The 19,547-nt window shown below is 42.1% G+C and overlaps 1 protein-coding gene across 9 annotated transcripts in view; it reads right to left on the reverse strand.

Annotated features, from left to right (window-relative positions):
* Positions 1–19,547, reverse strand: part of TMEM241 (transmembrane protein 241) — a 110,025-nt gene that overhangs the window by 79,516 nt on the left and 10,962 nt on the right. For 7 of the 9 annotated variants that reach the window (XR_012121182.1, XM_073212894.1, XM_017661410.3 and 4 more), the window contains exon 4: positions 9,453–9,534. The exons of the other annotated variants lie outside the window; for them this stretch is intronic. Coding sequence is in view for 6 of the 7 variants with exons in the window: in XM_073212894.1 (XP_073068995.1) it covers positions 9,453–9,534 (82 nt within the window). In the remaining variant the exon portion in view is untranslated. The remainder of the gene's footprint in view (positions 1–9,452; positions 9,535–19,547) is intronic. 9 annotated transcript variants of the gene reach the window in all.

A 19,547-nucleotide genomic window follows, 5' to 3' on the forward strand; every position in this document is an offset into this window, starting at 1 on the left:
GAGACTTTTTAAAACAGGCTTTGTCCAGTGGTCCATGTTTGGCAAACTTGGGCCCTGGCCTCCTACTCTTGGCTTGAAAAGGGCCAAGAAATCTTGGAGATCTCAAGCAAAAAAAAATCTTGGACAGGTAATCATGAGGTACAAGAAAGGGCACATGAAAGGGTGACCTGGTCTTCTTTACTTAAAATTAAGACCTTATTTTAAATGTTTTTGCCTCCTTGACTATAAAATCAGTAAGGAAATTAGATTTGGGACTAAGATTATAGAACTCTAGACTCCAACTCCAGACCTCAAGGAGGCTTAATTTTCTCAATTTTATAAACTGTAGACAGGTTTCTCAATCTCCCTAGGCCCTACTCTGACCAGATTCTGGAAAAGCACCTACACATATAGAATTAATTTTAAAGTACACTAATAATGGTTACCAAAAATGTGTTAAGCACAGTGCTAATTATTTTAATTGCATTCTCTTATTTAAACCTCCTCCCGATAACTCTATTAATGGATGCTAGTATCTTGATTTATAGACGAAGAAACTGAAGGTTGGAAGATCAGACAACTTGTTGGAGTGCTCACAGCTAGTTCAGGAGCACAGCCAATGGCTCCACTCCAGGCCTGGCTAATTGCAAAGCCCATGCTCCTAGCCTCAATGTTGTAATACCCAAATTCCATCAAGCCCCCAGTGCAAACTTGCTAGACCTACAGTTCTTCAAAGTCCTGTAGGTGTGACTGGTGTGTTCCAAATCCTACCAGTCTGTTTCCTCCAGTAATAAAACTGGCATGACCTAAAATGGGTGAACTCAGAGTAAATTCAGTGCCATTTTTGAAAGGGATATCTTCCATTTCTATTTTTAAAAAATTGAATCTGAATTTCTCAAACCATTTTTTTTTCTACCAAGATGCTAACAAGGCTTTAGAAACAGTAATTCTACAACTGACTCGATCAGCCTCTGCAGAGATCGATCAAAACACATATTAAGGCATCTTGCAACCTTAATTACTGACTTTCCTTTGTGCACAAGTCCCAGTCTCAACTATGCTATTAGTTCAGGAGACCAGCTAGTGACTGATTCTTTTAGAAAACCTGCCCTTTCTTTATGGAGTAAGGTTTAGCAGGACTTACTTCTGTCAAATCAGTAACATCTCAGAACAAAAGTTCTAAGAAATGATCACAGCAATAGTAACAGCTAATATATACTGACTATTTATTATGTCCCAGCTACTATTCTGCTTTTACATATTTAGCATAACTCTATGAGATAGATTCTATTAGCATCCTCATTTTACAGTTGAGAAAACAGAGAGATATACTTTGGTTCTCTTTCCTAACTTGCCTCTCAATAATTTGAAACCACTTTTCAACAATCTAGGCACTTGATTGCTGCTAAAGAGAACAGATAAATAAGTATGCTCTTCCACATTGTCACGACTCTAGGAATGGCCTTGGCAACAAAAGGTTCTACTATTTTTCATTAGCAAAAGTGGCCCAACATCAACTACTATAAAGACCAAGTCATCATTTTTGACACAACAACCCTGCAGGACAATTCATTTAGTTACTCGGGGGGAGGGGGAGGACAATTTGCAGCTCACTTCTAGTCCATTAGCTTACAGTATTCATCCCTGTACCAGTGGAAGTGTTTCTTTGGCTGTGAAGACAGGTTGGTAACTCTTATTTATTCGCAGGCTACCCTGAGTGGAATTTTGAAGCTTTGATTGTTATTTATTCAGGTGTTGGAACTGACTTGGAACAGCTTCCTACAGAAAATCCTGGCCCTACCCACAAGCACAGCCTTAAGTGGCTCTGCCGAGGTGTGCTCGTAAAATAATGAGTCTGGGTCGGCTTCTTAATTTTTGTCAAAGAATGTCAACCCCACTTTCTCCTTCAGTGGTTTTCAAATATGTGGGTGTGATCTTAAGCTACAATATAGAATAATTGCACTCTAGGTTCTTGCCAAAGAATGTAACTTTAAACTGTCCGTTACCGGATTTTTATCAAAATCAAATTCCTGCCAGGAATCATGTTTCTTAGGGGATGCCTAAGGGCAGTCTGGCTTCCCATAAAGGGAGCCAGAGAACCGGAGAGCAGTGGTTTTAGCTGTAGAGAACTGTTCCTACTACACTGTGCTATATCGCCAAGCTCAAATGCACTGAGAATCCCAGAAGCTAGGTGAGCCTTGTGTTTGTCATAAGGATGTTTATGAAGGTCCTGCCTCACCAAGCACCTACCTGGTCTACCTTTATGGGGACTCAGGAACTGGGAGACAGGAAGAGCTTTGCTTTTCTTCAGCAATAGCTCTGCTCTTATTTTACGAGCACTCAGAGTGTTGTAACTTTTATTTGGCTACACAAATCTGAAAGCTAAATTCAAGGCCCAGCTGTATTTATTTTGCAAGATATTACAGCATAAATTTCTATGTGTTAACTCTCTCTGTGGCTTCATCTCATTTTTCTATTGCCTTTTACCTAGATTTCCTTTAAAATTGTATTCTTTATAAAAAAATGTTTACCTTATTTTAATTGTAATTATTCTTCTAAGCCACCACACATTCCCCTTTGGGAAGAGGGTGAAGTATCTGAATATGTAGATGAGAAAACATTCATAAATTGATTTGTATGAATTAAATATGTGTTAATTTACACTGATTTTATCACTCTGTCATTAGATGGTAAACTCCTTGAGGGCAGAAGACCAGACTCCTTCTCTGCCAGAGTCTCTGGTGCGAGCTTGGAAGCCATCTCTGTCCTTCCTTTACACATCATATAAAGAAGTTGACTTGTGTATAAGAGGCCTTGTTGTACGAAAAACAGGCATCTTAAAATATCAAGAGCTCCTCCCGCTTACTGAGATTCATGGGAATAAGAAAAGGCCTTGCTGCACAGCAGCCCTCAGCTCACTCCCGGGGCTGGAACAGAGGGCAGAATGGCCTGCTCAGTGAATTTCTGTTTTTCTCAAACTTTTTACCTAAGTGCATAGAAATGAATTCAGTCAAATTAAATATGCATACCCTATAGCACCCAAAGGAGTTCTGAGGGAAGCAAGGGAAAGCACATTTGCATTCCCTCCTCTTCTATAATCCTCAAGAAGACTCTAACAGAGCCCAGGATTGTCTTATAATTATATTTTTTAAATTGTGGGAAAGCATACATTTAAAATTTACCATTTTAAAATGTACAGTTCAGTGGCATTCAGTACATTCACACTGCTGTGCATTGTTGGGCAACCATCACCATCATCCATTTGCAGACTCTGTTACCCATTAGACACTAACTCCCCATTGTCTCCTCCCCCAGCCCCTGGCGAGCACTCCATTTTCTGTCTCCATAAATTCGATGACTGGAGGTGCTCATTCCAGTGGAATCACACAGCATTCTTCCCTGTGTGAGTGTCTTATTTCACTTCACATAATGCCCTCAAGGTTCATTCATGTTGTAGCATGTGCAGAATTTCCTTCCTTTTTGAGGCTGAGTAATATTCCATTGTATGGACATACCACTATTTTATCCATGTACCCAGTGATGGACTCTTCAGTTGCTTCCAACTTTTAGCTAATATGACTAACCACAATGAACATGGGTGTGCAAATACCTGTTCAAGTCCCTGATTTCAATATTTTTGGGTGCATACACAAAAGCGGAATTGCTCTATCATACGGTAATTCTATTTTTAATTTTTGAGGAACTCCCATACTGTTTCCCATAACAGCTGTACCATTTTACATTCCCACCAACAGTGCAACTTCCACATCCTCACTGACACTTGTTATTTTCTGTTTTTTGGTAATAGGCATCCTAATGGGCATGAAGTGGTTCAGTTTGCATCTCCTTAATGATTAATGGTGTTGAGCATCTTTTCATGAGGTTATCAGCCATCTGTACATTTTCTTTGGAGAAATGTCTATTCAAATCCTTTTCCCATTTTGAATGGGGCTGTTTGGTTTTTGTTGTTGAGTTTTAAGAGTTTTCTATATATTTTGTATTAATCCCTGACAAATGACAAAACTAAAACAATTTGGTAATGAGTTGATGCCCTTTACTCAAGGGAAAACAATCCATTGATGGGGGAGCACCATGCCTCACAAGCAATGGAACATTCTTCCTGGGGGATTCTGGGCAAGACTTACGAAGCATTAGAAGTGGCAACAGGGAAACACAGCCAATTGGCTGGTGTTGCATATCTGACCTTAGGAAGGTCAAGGAACAAGGAAATAAGTACATATAGAGCACAGAGTTGCTTGGCATTTGGGGGTTGGCTAACTGGATCCAGGTCTCCCGCACCCTCCAAAAGTAAAAGTTCCTATGAAATCTTTCATAAGCTGAAATGGCATAAAGCAAGTTGTATCCTCTCTTTTCCAAAAGTTCCTGTTATACTTTACTTTTCCAAAAGACCTACATTAATACCTTTTTTCGCTAACAAAAAGAAATGCCAAGGGGAATTCTGCTTTTACAGATGCACTAATGTAGGTCTTTTGGAAAAGCAAACTGTTGTAACTCAAAACTTTCAGAAAGTGGGAGATACCTGTACACTGCATTTCTGGGTTTCTGGTCAAGCAGGGCATTTACAGGAACACTGAAGCTCAATTTGCTGATGTGGTACCCTGGGTAGGAGCAGCTCCATCCTGGGCCTAGAAACTATTTCAACACCCTTTGTCAGATAAATGATTTGCTAATATTTTCTCCCATTCAGTGGGTTGCCCATTTACTTGGTTAATAATGTCCTTTGATGCAACAAAGTTTTTCATTTTGATGACATCCAATCTGTTTTTTCCTTCTGTTGCACGAGTCTCCAGAGTCATATTCAAGACATCGTTGCCAAATCCAGTGTCATGGAGCTTTTTGCTTCCATGTCCCATTTTCATTAGTCATTTTATAAGGGTATGAGAACATCTTTAGGTGGAGCAAGAAGATAACTGAAATCCAGGGGAAGGGTTTACTATTTTGCCACTGAATACATCTTAAAAAGTAATCTTTGCAACTGGACTCTGATCATTTCTGATAAGAAAACAGTGTGAAACAGGAGAGCTGTCGCTAATCAGCAGTAACAAGGAACATTGGGGGAAGAGTCCACATTCTACATCAACATTTACAGCCCTTCCTTCTGTGAATCCAAGTTCCTTTACATAATATTGGATCCAAACACAGGGGAGGGGACCCGTGGGCTCCAGTTTACTTAACTGCGGAACTTACTTCACCTGGGTCTAACCACCCAAGTGCGTTTTCTCATCAAGGCCCATATCCAATCTCCATCCCAATGTGTTGAATGAATGTTGTACTGAGGAAAACAGAAATCCTGACAAGCAATCAGGGAAGGACTAAGATCAAAGAGCTGGATAAGAAAACAAGTGCAGTCCTGTCAAGATGTCTGAACTTAGGTTTGCAGAGTCCTTCAGCTGCTGACCCTGGCTTCCTCTAGGCAAGAAAACAGCATGGTTTGAGCAGCCAAATCACCAACACTGAGGATAGCCCCTGTGGGAAAAATGGAAGTTCCTATGGTCTGGATCCTCACCTGACCCTGAAGTACTTAATGATGTAATTGGCCTACTGCTAGGCTAATGCTTCCACACCCTAGGCAATGAGCTATTATTAACTGAGTCATTATATAAAGAGTTCTGCCCAGTGCTCTGCATGGAAGCAGAGACGGAGATGGATTACGGACCTTCAGACTGCTGGATGCAGATGTGATTCTAGTGCTCGACCTACCACTGGGAGAATAAAGCCCATATAAGCCCTTTCACCTCCAAGAACTTCCATTGTCATTTCTCGGTCTCACTGAATCCACAGTGAATTTGCCTAAGGCTGAAATCTGCAGGCCAAACAGCCACTCAGTGGCAAGTTCCCTAATGTATGAATTTGTACATCTGATCCAAACACTCACCAGCACGTGCCTTGAGGCAGTCCTGTGTGGCTGACAAGGGATCCAGCCAGGAAACTGTCACATATGTAATAATAACCGGTCAAGGTCATACTGTCCTCCCAAGGAATGACACTCATGCCATAAGGTCATCATCCTTGCAACCTTATTCAGTGAAAGAAAGCTGGAGAAGCAGACCCAAGTTAGCCCCAGTAGAAGGGAGAGCAACAACACAGTTTCTCCCCACTCCTCTCCAGTCAGTCCTGATAAACTCATCTCTGGTTGGCATGCTTTAGAGAGGAAAGAAGGTAAGCTTTGGAGATGAACTGTTAGGTTTGGACAGGCTTGGTTTGCATCTCTGCTTTAACATTTATTAGTTGTTGACTTTGACCAAAGAATTTGCATCTTAGTTTCCTCATATGTCAGTGGGAGCAACTGGCAATGGAAAGTGCCTGGCACATGCTAAAAGAATATTTCTGGTGTCTGTTCCTGTGGTGAGCTGTGTCTCTCCCCGAGTCCCCTTGAAGTTCCTCAAGGTCAGGGACCACATCTTATTTGTCTTGAAGCCCCTAGTGCATAGTAGATCCCCAATAAATAGTTGCTGAATAGAAAGCCACAAGACAAATCTCCTTCCCTTAACTCTGTATATTATTCGGTTGTGAATCTGAGGTGGAAAAAGTTTTTTTAAGAACTGTGCCTACTGCGCATTTGCTGAGTTAAACCAGTTTCCTGTCAGGAGCTGCACGTCAGGAGAACAGAGCTTCAAAGTCTTGTCAGATAAAGGAGTCTTTTATGGAGCTGAACTACCTTGACAGTGTTTTGCATAACAATATAGCCACAGATTTCCACAGCACACTTTTCCTCCAGCTCCTGGTGGATTCATTAAACTGACAGCTTGGCACCAGCATATTGATGCCTGTTTTCTATCTAACACAAGCTGTATGAGTGCCTCATGTTTAATCCACTCTACAAATTCTAAAGCAATTATGTAAAAACAAAAAACTCAGAAAACAAAGAAAAGATGCTGGGTTGAGTTATTTCACTAAAACCACAAATAGGTGTGTCCTTTCTGTCCTCCTCCCACTCTAAACGGGTATATTTGGGTTTGGGCAGTTTCCCTTTGCTCAAGGAGCAGGAACTGCAGCAGCTTCTTTTTGCTGTGCTCTAGACCAATGCCACTCCAAGTGCCAGGCCTCCAGAAGATAAGGAGCTCGCACCAGAACGGAAACCAGGGCATTGCTTCCTTCTTCAAAGAGTCTTGCTGTGGAAAAAAAAGGTGGGGAGGGGGGAGTTCAACTAAGCAGTGTGTTTAGTGCCAAAGTTGATGCGCATTCTGACACAATCTTCTTATGGACAGATTAGCAGAGAGCCCACAGACTGTGGAGCACACTTCAAGAAACACTGTTCTTGGTTACAGCACTTCCCATCTACCTGAAAATGTGTCAGACTGACATTTATAATGAATTTCTGAGGTTGTTTTTTTTTTTGCCACTTAGTACCCTTATCCCTTCTTTTGGTAAAGCACCTCAATACTGAGGATCTGCTACACCTTCTCTCAGTCTATAGGATCAGGGTGGGGACCCTGCACAACCAGGGCTGGCCAAACAGTGCTCTAGGTCTTTCCAGCCACAGGGAGTGATTCAGGGAGACCACGGTCTGGGGCTGGCCAATCAGCATAATTCTATCCTCCTGGTTAGCTTACAGAACTGGGCTAAGCAGTGGCCTTGACTGATGCAATCAGAGTGAATCCTGGGACTCATGCAGGAGCTATGTGGAAGATAGTTTCTTTCCATTATACTTTCCATCCTTTCCATTGTGAGGATGTGAGCCTGGAGTCACCAACACCCATGAGAGGAGAGCCTGGCTGTGAAAATATAGCAAAACTGAAGACAGAGAGACAGAAACCAGATTCAGAGTATGTCATTGGAACCTCTGGATCAAGCCATACCTGAAGTAGACCTCTACCCTGTAACTTCTCATGAATGTGAACCAGTCAATTTCCCTTTTGCTTAAACCAGTTTGTGAGCTAACATTTGCAACCCAAAGAGTCTGAAGTTATTATGCATGACTACTATACCCTGGGCACATTCCAAAATCCACTCATGTTGGTCCTAAAGAGTCCAATCTGAAAAGACAAAAGGTGGGGACTCAGAAGAGCTGCCACCATCTAGACTAGAGGCAGGTTACCAAGTCTTTGCACATGTGAGTTCCTTCCTCTGTCAGATGATTACATATGCATCACCTGTCAGGTAACTGAGAATGACATAGAAACAGAGGAATACCTGGAAAATATATGAAAAAGCACTAACAAAAAATGCTGTTATTATTGGCACAACACCATGCTTATTAAAACTTCAAAACTCTGGCATCCATAACTATCCAGATCCTATAAAAAAAATTTAGAGCCTTTGGACAACAACACATTGTTTTTTAATCAAGTCCTATATTCTGCTACAGGACAAGAAGCACCCTCTGCATGCCAGAGGATTCAAAGTATGGCCACAGACTTGCAGGAACCTGACAGAATCAGGAAGAGGCAGCGGAAAGCCAGCACTGGCCTCCTGTTCTGGGTTGAGCACCAGTGTGGGTCATTTCTTAGGCCCACCATTTCCCCTCCATTGCACACCTCATCCCACCACTCAACTTATGAATCATGAAAGAAAAATGATGATTCAACTTAGAAATGACTGCCATTAATTGTCAACCACTGTTTTGCAACTTTGGAGTTGTCCTAACAATATCATTATCCAGCTAGGCAGTTTTGTTTGTTTTTACTGTTGTCATATTTGAGATCTAAGGAACCAGCACAACAAACTTTACATAAAAAGACTAAATTGTTTTCCAAATTTTGTGTTTTTTCCAAAAGTCAGAATACAGTCATTTTTCTGAGAGATAAAAATGGTTAAGAATCAGGGAGGACAGGAAGAGAGGCATTACTACCATTCCTGATTTTTAAGACTTACTTTGAGTCTCGGGACAGTGGTGGTATTCATGGATTCTCTGTTGATGGCAAAATAACTAAATTTTAGTTTCATACAATGTAACTGTCAAGTTTGCACTTCACAGTTCCCTCCTTTGAGAAGCTCAATCCTGGGCGGCTGGGGTGGACAGATAGGATGGACACTCATTTACTAGCATCCCTATATACTATGTATCAACTTTGTGCCAGGCATTTACATCCACAACTGAGCCCAGCACACCTCAGGCCATGCTACCGACGGACTGTGTTATGGTTCCTCAAAGCAAGGAGCAGGCTGAACCCTCTCTTCTGCTCCAGTGGACAGCCGGCTTTCAGGCACAGCAGGCTGGCTCTCCCTATGGCAGCCTCCACAAATATGGCTGTTGGCTCTTCCTGCATCTCCAGCTGGGTCTCTTTATTTTGTAGAATTATTTGGCCCTTCCCTGCTAACCACTCACCTTCAACTCAGGAAGGAGGGGATAACAGGCTCCACACTGGCCCCAGGTCCAAGACTGGTTCTCCAATCTAGCTGTATCATTATTAAAGCAGATGCTTTGTCCCAACTGATCTGAGGCACGGTAAGTTAAAAGGCAAAGGCGAAGAGGAGAGAGAAGCTGTCGCCCCCAAACCTCTAACACTTACCAGTCTGGACAGTGCTCTGGAACCAGCGTAGATTATTCCCACAAACAGCACTGAAGCAGGAAGCCACATCAGAACATCAGATCTGGAAGGAGGAACAAGGCCACAATACTTCTGCCATTTTATGTCTAAAAAAACTTATCTGGAAGGCATGACCCTGGCTATGCACCGAAGCACCAACAGTGGTCGCTTAACTATCCAAGTGGCTCGTCAAGTGTGACGTGGTCTGTAGCCACGGACAGGGATGGAGGCTGACAAAGCCATCACACCCCAACCACCCAGCATTACTGACCCCGCAACAGGGCATAAATGGGCTGGAGAAGGAAGAAGCTTTCCTGTGGGCTGGCAGAGAACAGATCTGGGTTTTTTGAAGGAGCAGTGAACATTATTATTTGGATTTTAAGTAGTCAGAGGCTTTGAACCCATGCCAAATTATTAAAAATTTTAAAAGGCTATTTAACTAGGCAATATATCAAACAGCTCCGTGGAACCACAACAAAAGGGAACAGTGTCAAAGGATGAGATTTTTAAAGGTGCTAGAACTCTAGCTGGTGGCCATGTGCTGGTGTCATCAACCATTAACCTGGAATGCCAGTTTAGGATATCTCTAAGGACTTCTGAAAAGGCATGTTTCTTTTATTTAACTGCAGCCACACCAAGAGCTGCTTTTTCATGAGTTTAGAATCTTGCTGTCCTCAAGAAAAGCGAAATCCCAGTTTTACATGGAGTGCATATCACTGAGGTTGAAACTTGCTTCCCCCAGCAGTTACAAATGCATTCAGTCCACTAAGGCAAGTTTCCAGAGTTCTAATAACAGATATAAATAAAGGAAACCATTCCAGCAGGGTATAACATAATAAACCAACCAACTCAATGAACTTCTCTCCTGAGATGATACCTGCTCAAGAAGTGTTCTTTGTTTATTTTATTAGGATGGGCAGGCCCTCCATCTATGGTAAGACCTGCTGTTCTACAACTTCCCAGGCAACCTAGCATTAACATGTTTCTAGTCTCTACTCAGGCCTTTAAACTTTACTCCTATATATTATTCAGCCAAAACTTAAAGCAACTCGCAAGGTGCTGACCTCACCAGTATTATTATTAACAGCAGCATCACAATTAACATTTATTAAGAATTTGCTACAAAGCAGACGCTGTGTTAAATGTTTTCTAGCCTGTATCTTTTTGAAATCTGCACAACAATTTTATGTGAAAAGTATTAATTACTATCCCCATTGTGTAGATGAGGAAACTGAGGCGCAAAGGGTGTAAATGATTTGCCTGTGGTCAGAAGAGCTGGTGATGGCAAAGCCAGGGTTTGAATTCAGGTCTGCCTGACTCTGAAGCCATAGTTTTTAGCCACCCTTTCATACTTTGCCCTCAAGGATCACACTGTCTAATGGGAGATGCTGCCATGTGATCAGATTAGCTGCAAACATGACATGATTTTGCTCTGGTAGCAGACCAAGCAGCTAATGATCTGAGGAATATTCTCTGTTATTACTCCAGTGACAATAATTGATCTCTGCTCTTCTCACCAAAAGGTGAGCACAGAAAGGAAGATGCTGTCCTCCATCCTAACTGGTCAGCATCCCAGCCAATTGCTACTCTTCTAGGAAAAGGCTTTCCCATTAGACACAGAGCTCACAAGGGTCAAGGAGATGGGATCAGGCCATGGCCGGCCACACACCAGAAGAGGCCCAGAGCACGTTAGGCATGGAGCCTTGGTGATGAAGGGAGAGGGTGCTGGGTAAAACAGTCGCTGGCTGGCCTGCAGCAGGCCCAGCACTTTGGGCTGTAAGGTAAGTGCTCCATTCCTCTTTAGAAACTCCTGCTGAGTCATATACTCCAACAGACATCAGGGCATCTGAGGGGCCATGGGAGGGAATAAGAAAACATGGCTAGGGAACATCTTGTATTTTAAGCCTTCAACCCTAAAATACACAAGATAATCATTTTAACTAGAAAAAATATATCCAAAGAGACTCCTGGGAAATACTACCAGATGGCCATGTAAGCATTTGGCTGTCAACACAGGCCTCTGACCCAGGCACAGGGCCACTGGAGCTTGTGCTCTCGCTCAGGGCCTGTTTCCAATGGGGATAAGTCAAAGCAATGTGTGCCAATGGCAGAAGTTCACACCTGCAGGAGAATGGTCAGCCGCAGAGCCTCTTCGGCCCTCCAAGCTCTTATAAGCGTGAAAGCTGCCTTCCTTCCCCACACAGAATAATAAATACGAATCCCTGAAAAAACTGCTGTCAAAACAGGTGTGGGCAAGAAAAGTATGAAGGGATTGAGGGAGAAGGAAAGATAATTATAATTCGAGAAGGATTCTGCATGTATATTGTTCCAAACCATCAAAGTTCTGGCTCCACTGAAAATCATAGGGTATATGGTAAATGCAGTTTTTGCAAGAAGGCTCCAGGGAACACTAGTCAATAAGCCAAACACAAGGGAAATCCTTACCAAAAGGATTTCATATATCTGAAATTAAAATATTGTTTCACTAAAAGATGATTCCATGATTTATCTGACTTTAAATTAACCCACCAATTATCTAACAGAGTCAGATAAGGGAACTTTTGCATATATTATTAATGCATCTCCTACCCCTCAAATAAACTGTAAGTTTCATAAATGTGGGAACCATGTGTGTTTTATTCATACAAATGAATATAAACTATTACTTTGATAGGTATTACAAAGGAGAGTAAAGGGCCATGCTATACTAGAAGGGCATCTGACCTAGTTAGTGAGAATAGGGAAACATTCCTCAAATAAGTGATATATGAGATAGAATCCAAAGTTAACTTGGGTACAGAGGTTGGGGTAGAGAAGTGGAAGGGATGCAACATTCCATACATTAAGTACAGCATATCCAAAGGTCCTGTGGCAAGAGGAAATTGTAGTTTGAGTAGATGGAGAGACAAACCCAGAGGTAGGTAGATGTAACAAGATTTTATTCGCATTTTGAAAAGACTGCTCTGGCTACAGTATGGGGAACAGACTAGAATGGCATTTGGCATGTGCAGGCAGGAGATCTGGGGGGCACTGCAGTGGCCCAGACAAGAGATGATGGAGATGGAAAGAATGGACCGATTTGAGAAATCAGTAGGACTTGGTGTTGATTTCCACTGAGGGATGAGCATAGAAGACACCAACAATAACTCCCAGGTTTCCAGTTTAAAGAGTGTGATGGACGGTGGTGCACTTAGATGCAACAAACTGGAAGAGGTTTGACTGGGAAAATCCTCAACTAAGTCTTGAGAAGTTTCTGGAACATTCAAGCAGAGATGTCAGGTAGGGATATGGATGTAAGGACCTGGGGTCAGAGAATAGGTTTCCTCTTCTCACCAAAAGGTTCTCCAATGAGCAAAATGACTATTAAATATGTCTTACATTGGGTTCTCTTGTATCCTCTTATTCCTCAGTTTTAAGCATACAAGTCAAATACATTTTCTTCAACATAATTTCCTCCTTTGGTCCATTATTCACAGTAATGAGTCTCTTACGGTCCCCAAAGACTTTGTCACAAATTTATTCCTCATTAAATATTTATTCTCAAATTCTAGGCAACACTGCACTCATGAAATCTACAAGCTAGCAGGACAGAAGGGCAGAAGTCAGCCTGGTAGTCCTGGGAGCCCACACACAGGTCTCTCTCCACGAAAGAGCTGCAAGGAGAACAGTCAGTCAGTTAGCAGCTGCACTTCCATGGCCTGAAGAATTGTTTACACTTGCTGCTTCGGGAACTTGCATTTGGATCTCTGGCTTACAAGGTTTCCACAACTGTTAACCTGCTATCTCAACATGGAGGGGTCAGAGCTTTCGACAGTAACCTGGGGCAGATAAAATGTGTGGCAACTTGAGTCTTCTATACTTTTCCAGGTAGGGTGGAGACAAGGTGAAACTTGAGCTATGGAGTGGTGCCTCTTTATGTTTGCCATCTCTTCAACTGGTTTTTACAAAATAATTTCTTCAGGAAGAAACAAAACTATAATTTTAAAATTCTAGTTAGCGCTGCTAAAACCGAGAATTATTTTCTAGGCTGATAGAGCAATAAGTGATGGAATTCATACCTGGCTCTGGGCACTGGTAAGCATAATCTTATAATATTTACATGGTTACTCAAATCTTGGCAAATTGTAATTAGCTTTCTTCACTCCCAAGGAATGTTCCAGCAGTTGGCTCTAAGGGATGGCCAAACCTCCCACATTTCCCTGGTCTGTGCCCTTTCTCCTAGGTCAGGTCATCTAAGCCTGGGGTCACCTAGGGGTCACCTAAGTCATGGGAGGGGCAGGAAGGTACCCAAGTACAGAGCAGGGGTTTTGCACAGTGGCAAGAATGCCTTTGTGGTCAGGTAAGCCTGGATCCATAGCTCAATTCCAGAGCTAGTCTGCAATGAGAACTCGGATTTTTCATTTATATAGTGGGGATAAGAATGTTGATTAAATGTTTATTAAATTTGTAATTGTATTCCCCAATTCAGATCAGTCAGCTGACAATCTGAATTGTTAGATCCATCACTTAAAGGTATCCACTAACTGTTTTTCTTTTTGGTAGTTGATTTCTTTTCTTAGCGATTTATAAACACTCATTATACAATAACAGTATTAGACTCCAGCCTGTTTTATATGTTGCCAGTATTTTTTCCTAGTTTGTTAATCATCTCTCGATTTTCTTTATGGTGTATTTGGCCAGTAATGAATACACATGGCCAATAAACACAGGGAAAGTTATTCAATCTCCCTAATAATAAAAGAACTTTAAATTAAAACAATGATATACTAGGTTTTGCCCAAGAAACTAGTGAGTTTTAAAATTTAGTATCTAATATAGAGGGTCATGAAATCAATGCCTTCACACACTGCTATGAGATACGAACTGGTATCTTTCTGGAGAGTACGTATGTACTACTTGGCTACAGACTACTTGAGGTATTTAAAAGATCCATCTTTTTGTAAGTCACAAAATACCTGCCTCTATTCCAAGTTCTAAGTTCATGTCTATGGATGAAAAACATGGTTTTTTTTAATGCAGTTAGTTTTCTGTTTTCATGGTTATAGATTACAACACAATTTATCTCTTTACCTATCCATGCTACAAGTTTTTGAAAGTATAGGTAATCAAGAAAAATACTATAATTACAATCCCACTACCCAAAGATAACCACTGTTAAGACTTAGCTGCATCTCCTTTCGGACAGTGCCCATGTGCACACCTATGAGCACTTCAACAAAAACAGGATCCTACTATACACACTGTTTTTATAGCCTGATTAACTTAACATCTTTCCATGTCAAACAATTATCCCCAACTTAACAATAACCGAATAGCAGGTTATTGCTGGACACGTAGTTAATCCAGTTTTTACTATGCTAATGCTGTAATAGCTGTCCTGAATATATCCGCTCTCACATTCATGTTTTTGTAATATTCAGAATAAATTCTATGAAACAGAACTGCTGTTCAAAGATATATGCATTAAAGTTTGTAACTGGTTACAAAATCACCTTCCAGAGGTTATACTGACACACCCTGTGCTACAGGCCACATGTTTGTGTCCTCCCAAAATTCATATATTGAAACCCTAACCCCCAGTGTGATGGTATCTGGAGCGGGGCCTTTGGAGGTCGTGAGGTTGGAGTCTTCCTGATGGGATTAATGTCCTTATGAGAAGAGACTTCTCATATGAGAACAGCTAGCTTCTCTCTGTCTCTCCACCGTGTGGGTATACAGCAAGCAAGAAGTGGTCCATAAACCAGTGAGGCCCTCACAGGAGCTCAGCCACACTGGTGCCTTGATCTTGGACATTCCATTCTCCAGAGCTGTGAGAAAGAAATATTTGTTGTTTGAGCCACCTAGTGTGTGGTATGTCTGCTGTAGCCCCCGATCTAAGATACCTCCCTTTAAGGCCCTAACGCCATATGATTCGAAGACGGCCAAAGGCCACACACTAGAAATACCCCAGGTCCATATTATTAATGCACCTTTTCTCCACCTTTAATTCACAAGGTGGCACCATCCAGGCCTCCCGTGCTGATTTCTTCTTTCGTTGTCCTGTGTACTAACAAAGAAGGCAGGATGGAACTGAATCCGTAGGTGGTCCAGGCAGAGCCTAGAGTCTGTGGTGTGAAGGCCTCTGGGGAGCTGCAGAGCCAGTGACAGAGTGTGTCTGTGTGGGGAGGGAGGGCTTTCACTGCAACTCCTAGAGGGGAAGGACTATTTGCCACCAGATATGGTTTGAAGATTAGTTTCATAATTTATAAATGCATGATTTTTCATAATTTATAGATGCATAATTCTTCCAATATGATTTATAAGGACAAATATTGCATTTTGTTTGAGTTCTGTGCTTGTTTGTTTTTTGTTTGTGACACTCTACCGTCTCTTAAGAACCCTGAGAAATAAACCATCTTACAAGAAGCTAACAACAGTCTGTTGGCATGAATTATAAAACTGTTGTTACTGAGATGAAGGCTAATTAAATTAAATCACTTGTTTTTCAAATAGAGCATGCATTATTGAGGGAACATCTGCTCCCTGAAAACACTCAGAGGTTTATCTATTGCTGGGTGTCTGACAGGCTCCTTGAGCCCAGTTCTTGAAAATACTCTGCACTATACTGACACCTGGTGGACCAAAAACACAGTTTCCAAACACGGAAATAACAGGCAACCGAGATACCAGGGTTCCTCTGCTGCCTACTGGTGTTGCCTATAGCAGTAACACCTTACAATTGTGTCAGTATTTGCTCTACATTTACAAGGACTTCTGCCTGTGGTAATTGCCTACTTACAGAAGATGCCTAGATTTCATTCTTTGATCCATTACTGGTGAATAGGGTCCTCAAAGAGCCTTACTCCCTGTCCTCCCTTAGTCCTACTGTTCTTAGACATTTTCCCTTCATTCTCTACTCCCCTCCTGACTCACAGAGGGTCATACTCCTTGACAGAGTTCAGCCCTAATACCACTTGAGCCCAAGATCTCTGTGATGACACTGCTCCTCACAGAGCATGACAGCAAACTAGAGCTCCCAGGCCAAATCCTAACTGGTGCCTGTTGCTGAAAATAGCATTTTATTGGTAAACACCCGTCCACTTACACAGTCTATGCTGCTTTGGGTTGAGTGGTTACAACAGACTTGTCTGGCTCACAAAACCTAAAATACTTACTCTCTAGCTCTTGTGTGCTGACCCCTGATTTAGAGTAAGGCAACTTGGACCCCACCCTCCAGAACTTACCCTAGCAAGACATAGAGAACCCAGTTACCACTGGGTTTCTGTAAAGTTCCATTTTCAGCCACTTTCATAACTGGTTCTTCCCATGTGGAATTGTTTCTTCTCTTTTCTCATCTCATTCCCTGGCCCAAAAACCCCAGTTCATGCTGAAATTGAAATCTCGCCCCCTCCAGTGAGGTTCTGACAAGCCTTGGAGGCCAAAAAGAGTCTTCAAAAAAGCAGTGCCCAGCCCCCAACACCTCCACCTTTGGAGGACCATGCCTGTCCATCCCTCGGGCAGTCCAAGCAGGAGCCCACCCACCCCTCACCCAGCAGAGCCAAGGCTGGGTGTGCGACCAAGTGAGCCTTAGGAAATGGACCACGAGACAGCCCGAAACAGAGGAGATGTTAGTGCTCAGAAACTGTCCAAAAAGTAAAAAGAAATACAGGCCACCAAGGTCCTGGAATAGTGAGTGAGGCATATCTCATTTCCAACAAACAAGGGAAAGAAAGAAATCTCACAATCTCACATAAGCACCTTGCCAGTACACCATCCATGGGTGACTGCAAATCTCAGGCTGACATGCAAGACACAACAACATCTCTGATTTCAGGTTGGGGTCGGGGGTGGCGGGGTTACATTTCATACTGTTGATTAGCCCTGTGAAGAGGCCAGAAAGGGGTTGTATGGACACACAGTGACAGTGACGTGAGATTCGGCTACAATTTAAAGTGTGAGTTCAGTAGATTCCTATATACTAGGTGTACAGGCATAACCTGGGGCCACTAATAAACAGAAGATTAAAAAATCCTGTCCAAGGAAAGCCAAATGCTGCATGGAATTTGGAATTGTATGTGGAATCTTTTAAAAAAGTCAAACTCATAGAAACAGAGAGTAGAGAAATGGTTGCCAGGGCCCAGTGGTTGGGGAATAGGGAGAGATGGGTAAGAGGGGACAACCTTTCAGCTGTAAAATGAATAAGGTCTGAGACTCTAATAGATAACATGGTGACTAAACTTGGTAACTGTGTCGTATAATTGAAATTTTGCTAAGAGTAGAATTTAAATATTCTCATACACACAAAAAAGATAAATATATGAGGTGATGAATATGTTAGTTGACTAGATGATGGGACTCATTCGTATAGTATATGTATGTCAAATCACCACTATGTACACTTTAATTATCTTACACTTTTATTTGACAATTATATCTCAATAAAGCTGGTGAAAAAAAATCCTGTCCCTTTTACTATCCCTGGCCCTGTGGACTCATGTCCCAGAAACTAGCATAATCACCATATAAAAGCCACTCAGGTTTATTCACTATTATGTCTCTTCAGTGGCTCTCAATGTTTCCTGAGGAAGCTTTGAAAGTTGTTTTTACTTTCCCCCAAAAGTAATTTTTACACATATAAGTAATGTATTCCTCTGGAGAGAAAACAACAGCAAAAAATACCAAAAACACATGAACTTAAGTGCTAACTTTCCTCTGTGAGCAAAGGTAACTTTTTATAAAACTACAAGAGTCACTCAAAATGAAATGTCAGCACATTAAAACATATTGGGGTAATTCCAGTGACCAGTAGCTATCATGAAGATGAGCTACCTCACTTAAAAACAAATAAATAATCAATCATTGAAAAGAAATATATCAGGACCCTGATTTATTGGCTTACTGTTCATTTCTTTAGGGATAGGGTTCAGTTAATTTGAAGGTTTTATCAGATTTTTTTTTTTTTATGGTTCTCCAGCAAAGACTTTTAATGGAAAATTGAGGGCTGGGACTTTTCCTTCACCTGTTAGAAATCTCTGGTCACTGACGTATTGTGGCATAGAATTTTTAACTTAGAATTTGTCATACTTAAAGTCTCAAGAGTTGAAAGTATGCTCTCTTATGTATAGTGGACAAAAAGTGGCAAGCCGGTTAAAAATTACTTTCACTGTGTTTTTATTTGAACATGTAGGCTGGCAACACAGGAACCTGAAGCTGGTGTTTGAAGTCTACAGCAAAATCACACCTGCGTCTGTCCTAGTTAGAAAATCTAATACAAAGTGCCGGGGTCTCACTGTGCTACCAGGTGTCTGGTCAGATGAACAGGGTTCCTATGTTCTTTTAGGATCACACCTTAGTACTACAGAAAGCATTCAGCACAGGATTTGAACATCTGCTGGAAAAATCACTTCAGCGTTCTGCAGAGGCTTGGCAAAGCAGCAGCTGCCATAGCGTGACAAGCCTGTGATTGGAAGCTAGCGCTCTCTCCCCAGGACAGAAGGCTTCCAGGGTGTCATCCAACACTTGGTGATAATGACCGGCTGCCCGGGCAAACATCCTCAGGGCAGAATGATTTCATCATGCGGTGCCAGGTTCTGCACTTTGTCTGAGAGGGAATCTGGGATTCAGCTGTGCTCCAAGCTGTAAGAAGAGTCTGAATAGCTCTCTGTGCTATATGCTATTTGGTACCAATTTGGGACCCACCCTCCAGCTGCACCCTTATAATCCCCACTCCAGGATGACTTCAGGGGCTCCAAATCATCTTCCTACTGTTTTCTGTTTTCAGCAGGGCCCAACCACTGCTCTCTCTGCAGGAGTCTACAGTCACAGCAAATCAGGCTGGGGTTTGCGATGACATAGTCAGAGAGGCACACCCAGGAGGACACAGCAGCGTGGCAAACACAAGCCCAAGCCAGGTACACCCACAGGAACTGGGGCTGGGTTCCTGCTGCAAGCCTTCTGGAAACTCCCTTTCACCAAGGGCCTGTGGCAACTGGAAGTCTTGAGCTGTACCAGCAGTTATGAACCACACGATCCACTACAAACTAAGACACTAGGATCTTTGGCAAGAAGCTTCACTGAGCTGAAGTGGTGTATGTGAAT

Source organism: Manis javanica, chromosome 9 (assembly GCF_040802235.1).
Source record: "Manis javanica isolate MJ-LG chromosome 9, MJ_LKY, whole genome shotgun sequence".
Taxonomy (NCBI): domain Eukaryota; kingdom Metazoa; phylum Chordata; class Mammalia; order Pholidota; family Manidae; genus Manis; species Manis javanica.